Consider the following 5,565-nt stretch of genomic DNA (forward strand, 5'->3'; position numbering starts at 1 on the left):
TTCCTTGAAAAGTTGGTAAATGGTATGGTGGGGAATCAAAAGAATAATCCTCGGGGCACCTGGGTGGCTCAGTCATTAAGCGTTTGTGTTCAACTCAGGTCATGATCCCAGGGTCCTGGGATCGAGCCCCGCATCGGGCTCCCTGCTCCACGGGAAGCCTGCCTCTCCCTCTCCCACTCCCCCTGCTCATGTTCCCTCTCTTGCTGTCTCTCTCTCTGTCAAATAAATAAATAAAAATCTTTAAAAAAAAAGAATAATCCTCATCAGCAAATAAAATAAGTCTTTATTATACTGTGTTTCTATCCACAGATGGATCCCAAGTATATAAATTTAAGGACAGTCAAACAGATGTATTCTCACAGTCTTAGTTGTATGTGGTAAACAGCCAAACGAAGGAGAATAAATATGTCAAACTGATTGGAAATGCCAAACCACTGTGATCTACTAAAATGCGACCTCATCATACACATGTTCAGGAGACTACTGAAGGGTTGTTGTCATTATTTGGCAAGAAAACCACCACCTGTGGAAAAAGCAGAACATTAGATTCTTATTGTCTGTAGTTAGGGGGGGAAGAAGTTGTCTCACATGCTTAGGAAAAATATGGTCGCTCAGCACCTTCCTTCAGAATCCTGATACCCGGTGGGTCTATGTTCCCATTCTTGCCTTAACCCTCCTTTCTTTCAACAATACCAGAAATGACCTTCATACCAGAAGAAGAGGACTCTTCAGTGTCTAGGGACTGTTCTTTGGCTAAGTGTGGTTGGCCATTTCCCTCCATCTCCACCTGTGCTACCTCCTTCAGAGATGATAAAGATTCTATAAACAGCATTTCCCCCCTTTCTCTTCCTAATCTGCCCCTGCAAAAAAAGGACACACACACACACACGCACACAGAGGCAGAGAGAGAGAACCCATAAAGACCCAGAGCACTCACCTTGTTGATGGAAGAGTCCACACTGCATGCAAATATAGAGAGAGACAAAGCAATGCAGCCTTCCACCAGAGAGGAACACCATTCCAATTAGCATTCCCTGTAAACCAGACAGAAAATCCCTACAAGTTATAAAAGGCAGAAAAGCAGGTGTTGTAAAGGGAAAGAATCGGGCAGGGGTTGTTGGCCACATTTCACATCTGGTGCTAGGTCATCTAGTTACAACATGAACCCCTTTCCTTCACAGGGATTCCTGAATTTTCTCCCAATTCAAATATACCAAATAAACAACTTGAACACGGATCGTTAGAATTCTACTCTTTTCATCATAGGTTCAAGAACGTCAGGTAAGTCCAGGCGTGTCCATACTAATTTTTGTTTGTTTGCCTGACTCCTCCCCACCTCTCATGACCAGCGTTGACTTCTTGGCTTTCACATTCCGTCGGTCTCTCAGCAGTTGTTTCTTAGAACAGTCTGCAGTTAACCCCCTGAACTTCGCCCTCATTCTGGTTGCACATTCATTTAAGAATATGAACGCAAACTTCCCTGTTACTTCAGTTGGTTGTTCATGGCCTGAATACCAGTTTTCCTTTTTCTCCTCAGATAGTTTTTAAAATCATGAGAAAAGTGCCCCTCAGAGAACTGAGTTCTTACAGAATTTTTCACTCACTGACCACACATCAGGGCCTTCAGACGTGAGTGGTATCGAAAAGCTAATTTTTTTGCTCAGTGCTCCTGGCAAGAGGCAAAGGCTTAGATCCCTTCGCCTTCAGGAGGGTGTCCAGCATCTACATAACCAATGGCCATGGTCAGTTCCATGGTGAGAATTTACAGAGGAAAATTCAGACAAAACCAGTTTACAGATTTCCATTATGGGGACAGAATATACTTACTGTAAATAAACTTCCATAGGAAGACCTCCATATCACACCTCTGTACATGAATATTTCTTCAGAAATTATCATACTTGTGCCAAACCCTGCTACAGTAGCACAGACTGTATTCATTCCCAGGCTGCGCTGGATCTGAAGAGAATGAGAGAGAGAAGTTGTTGCCAACCCTTCTGCTGTTCTTCCTGTGTTAGACTTGTCAGTCAGGGCCATTCAGCGGCTCTGAGTTGAGTTTGGAAATTTACTGGGGCATCTTCCCCAGTCTGAGGAAGAAGGAAGGAACCCCTGGCATAGTTGCAGCTTCGGCTGTCTCAGGCTCAGGCACAGGGAGCCTGTTGCCCATGGAACTTCACAGAGCACAGAGCTAAGCCCTTCATTCTTGACTACTTGCCACAGAGGAAGCACTTCTAGGGGACCCCCCCCGAACATTTCTAGGGTCCTTCTTTAGAGAACCAACAGGTTCTATGTGCTGTAGCCTTGTAGCTGAGCAATTCCCTTTTCACTAGACCTACCTGAGCCACAACAATGAGGCACTTACCAGATACTTGGTTACTTTCCTTCCAGCAGCAATGGACAATGCTCCAGATGTGAGGAACTGGCCAAAGAGAGAGAACCAACCCACTCAGAGCTTTCACCTGCACTCCCATCCTCACCACATCCTCCTAGCTCCCCCAATTCCCCTGCCAATATTATCTACCCAAACAGTCAGCCCAAGCTGAGGACCTAAACAGCAGTGCGTGGATTTTTGAGAGGGAAGGATGAAGGTATTGCAGATACCTGAAAAATTGCAAACACTGGAACAATCGCTAATACTCACAGAGAATGATCCCCATATGTGATAGCCTATTTTAGTGGTCATATAACATCGATGTCCATAGTTAAATGGAGAAAAAGGACTGATTGTCACACCCAGGCACAGCGTTAACAGCCCAGTGAAGATCTGAGCCACCTGGAGGGTAAAAGACATCCGTGAAGGGCAGCTTCTCAGGAGGAAGATTCTCTCTTAGATCAGTGCACATTAACTTCTCTCCCACCTCTGAGACCCCAAGCCTGAGATGATCTCCCAGGAAGATAACAGTCTAACAGTCTACCTATCAAGTCTTTTACCTTGTCCAACGCAGGACATTGACATTAGCCTCCAACTATTTTTTCATGTGATTGCTACCTAAGTAGAAACAAGTTTTTTAAATTCCAGTGATGGACAGCTTCACAACACTTCTTTCCACTTCCTGAATCTATAAGGTTTGTGCAGTTCAGGATGGCTCCACTCAGTCCCCCACAGTCAATGATCTAGAGAATTGGAGTGTCATGAGGAAATCCCAGTCCCATCTCAGGAATGGTTCCTGTCCCCACAGCCAGTGCTCTGATCTTGTGCCCACTCACCCCGAGGATCTGGGGCTGTCCCTTCAGGAAGAGCAGCAGACTTTTCTGCTGCTGGGAGGGCAAAACCCAGGTACCCGGCTGGTGCAGTTGGGTTATACTCTCATTTTCAGGAAGGTTTATCGTGTAGTCCTGGGCTGTCTCTGCCTCCAATGTCCCTGTGTTACTGTTGACACCAGGAAAGAAAACACGTCTCAGCATAGATTCACATTTAAATATCTTCCTTGTTCAGTAGCAAAGTCCAATGGCAGGGGATTTTGTGTCTCTGGGACATGTACCACATTTTACTTCCATGTTTTGATTAGGGTATAACCCAGATTTTTCCCATACCTACCTAAGCAGATAAATCGAGACTGAATTACAGCTACCTATCCTCAGCAATGTACACACAGTTATTGATCTTAAAGCAGGGAGTCTAGCCCTACAAGACAGAAATCCGGATATTTACCTCTCCCCCTCATCTTCCAGAAGCAAAAGCAACTGCCCATTCACAGCAAGACTGCAAGCAAGAGTTTTCCATTCACAAATTTCCTCGAGCTCGACTTATGGAGAGCCCCATAGTCTAGGCACTTGTACCCTCCCACCTAGATGCCTTCTCAGAGACAAAGCATGGGGTTTGGATGAGAAAAGCTTTCTTCCTACCTTTGCATCTCCTCAGTACACACAAATGGGTTATTGTCCCTTCTGGTGTGTGGTCTCTAACTGACAGTGTTCAAAGACAATGGCCTGCTCTGATGTGTGATGTGTGAAGAAAACATTGCCCAAAGTCCTGTGTTGGCCATTTGTTGCCTGTGACTTATCTCATTCAACCTGCCAGATGAGTATCTGTGATGTTCTTTATCTTGGTAATATATCCCTAAGATAATAATCTAACTCCACTTCTCACGCACAAAAGACTGTATCAAAGCTTGCACGTGTTCTCAACACCAGCTCCTCCCCACTGCTGTGTTCCTCCTGAGTTCTATGCAGAAGTCTGTGCATGCCAGAGCCTCACTTATTTGGGCCCAAGCTACCTTGATTTTATAAGTTTTCATAAACCAAAGCTTTGCTGGAGCCCTTGTTTTTAATTAATGCTATTTTATGTTATTTTATACGATCATGAAGTTGGTTTTATTGCATAACATCTTTAGGCAAAACACTTTCCATATTAAACTTCCTGGTTGTATCAGCAATTTTTAGCATAATCTATGTGATTTTTCTGGACTTGTAACCCAGGGTATACCCACTTCCCTAAATAAAAGTGATGCTGTTCTTCCATCTAATTTTAGCCAGATACACCACAAAGAAGAAATATTTCCTAGTTATTTATGGCATATGTGCCTGTGAAGATCAGTGATCATTTATGTAGATTGTATCTCTCTCACAAATTCCTTCCTTCCTCACCTCAGCTGGTCCTCTTTCAGGCTGGCACACTGATTCTCAAAGACATCAGCTTTCCACCAAGATCCAACAGTATTTTCTAAATAAGAGTAAAAGCCCAGTGATGATGATGGCTATGTGTTGTATTAGGATACTTTGTCAATTCTCCTACAGCTCTGTGGTCCTTGTAGGCTGATTTCCTGAGGTAGCCCCGCCCCTGAGAAAGTGCTCCCTCTACTGTCCCTATTTGAGCTCGCAAGTCCTTTTCAATGTGGTAAGGTGCCGTGGGGGACAGTTTTGGTTTTAAGCTATAACCCCCACAGCAATCCCACAAGAATCCTCCTCTCTTGGACAAGGTGTGTCGTTGTGAGTCTAATACTGACAAATCCCTCCTCCACGGTGTGAATCTTGTTGTCACCTTGCAGTTCCAGGGTTTTGTGCGGTCTCAGCCCGTGTATAATAGTGCAATCGGCTAGAAATGCCTGGGAACATTCATCTGGGCCCCAGTGAGACTCCCACAGACATCTCCCCTTTCCAAACCCATGTTAGGGCTGGACCCACCTTTGTGGTTACTAGGATTGCGAAATGCCCTTCAGCAGCAATCATCAAGAAAAACCTGGAAATTACACAGCACATTGGGGTCACACAGCAAGGTCAAGGGTGGGAGAGAAGGAGAGAGCAGGGTCCTAGGGTTCTGCTTTCATTGGGGATGAGGGTGAGGACCTAGGGTTTGGGGGACTCACTCTTTACTGGCGAATTTAAAACACAAGAGCAGGAATTTAAAGCACTGGGAAGAGAAAAAAAAAAAAAAGTGGCCCAAATGATCAGTTGGGGAAATCAACAAAGAGCTCTAAAACAAAGCAGTCAGTTGGAGGCCTGGCTGTTTCCCATGTGGCTGGCAGTGTGTTTATTCTAGACAGCTGTCTTTGAGGGGATGCCTCTTTGAAATGAACAAGTCTCAAAACCAAAGCTTTAGTTGTCAGACACTTGCATTAACAAAAA

General features: G+C 44.7%; 1 protein-coding gene across 3 annotated transcripts; it reads right to left on the reverse strand.

The window, feature by feature from the left end:
• Positions 1 to 319: 319 nt before the first annotated feature.
• Positions 320 to 3,932, reverse strand: LOC112829514 (high affinity immunoglobulin epsilon receptor subunit beta-like). Of its 3 annotated transcripts, XM_025879152.2 has the most exons (7): positions 3,847 to 3,932; positions 3,208 to 3,370; positions 2,642 to 2,773; positions 2,363 to 2,419; positions 1,828 to 1,959; positions 938 to 1,034; positions 320 to 523 (listed from the first exon to the last, which is right to left on the reverse strand). In XM_025879152.2, the coding sequence occupies exons 1-7, from the start codon at positions 3,852 to 3,854 to the stop codon at positions 501 to 503; spliced, it is 612 nt and encodes a 203-aa protein (XP_025734937.1). In that variant the 5' UTR covers positions 3,855 to 3,932; the 3' UTR covers positions 320 to 500. The 3 variants fall into 3 exon arrangements, with proteins under 3 accessions (XP_025734937.1, XP_025734936.1, XP_025734938.1); XM_025879151.2 differs by lacking the exon at positions 3,847 to 3,932 and having other exon boundaries at positions 3,208 to 3,669; XM_025879153.2 differs by lacking the exons at positions 2,363 to 2,419; positions 3,847 to 3,932 and having other exon boundaries at positions 3,208 to 3,669.
• Positions 3,933 to 5,565: the final 1,633 nt, after the last annotated feature.

Source organism: Callorhinus ursinus, unplaced genomic scaffold (genome assembly GCF_003265705.2).
Source record: "Callorhinus ursinus isolate GAN/ISIS: 27379988/994484 unplaced genomic scaffold, GSC_fseal_2.0 scaffold51, whole genome shotgun sequence".
Lineage (NCBI taxonomy): Eukaryota > Metazoa > Chordata > Mammalia > Carnivora > Otariidae > Callorhinus > Callorhinus ursinus.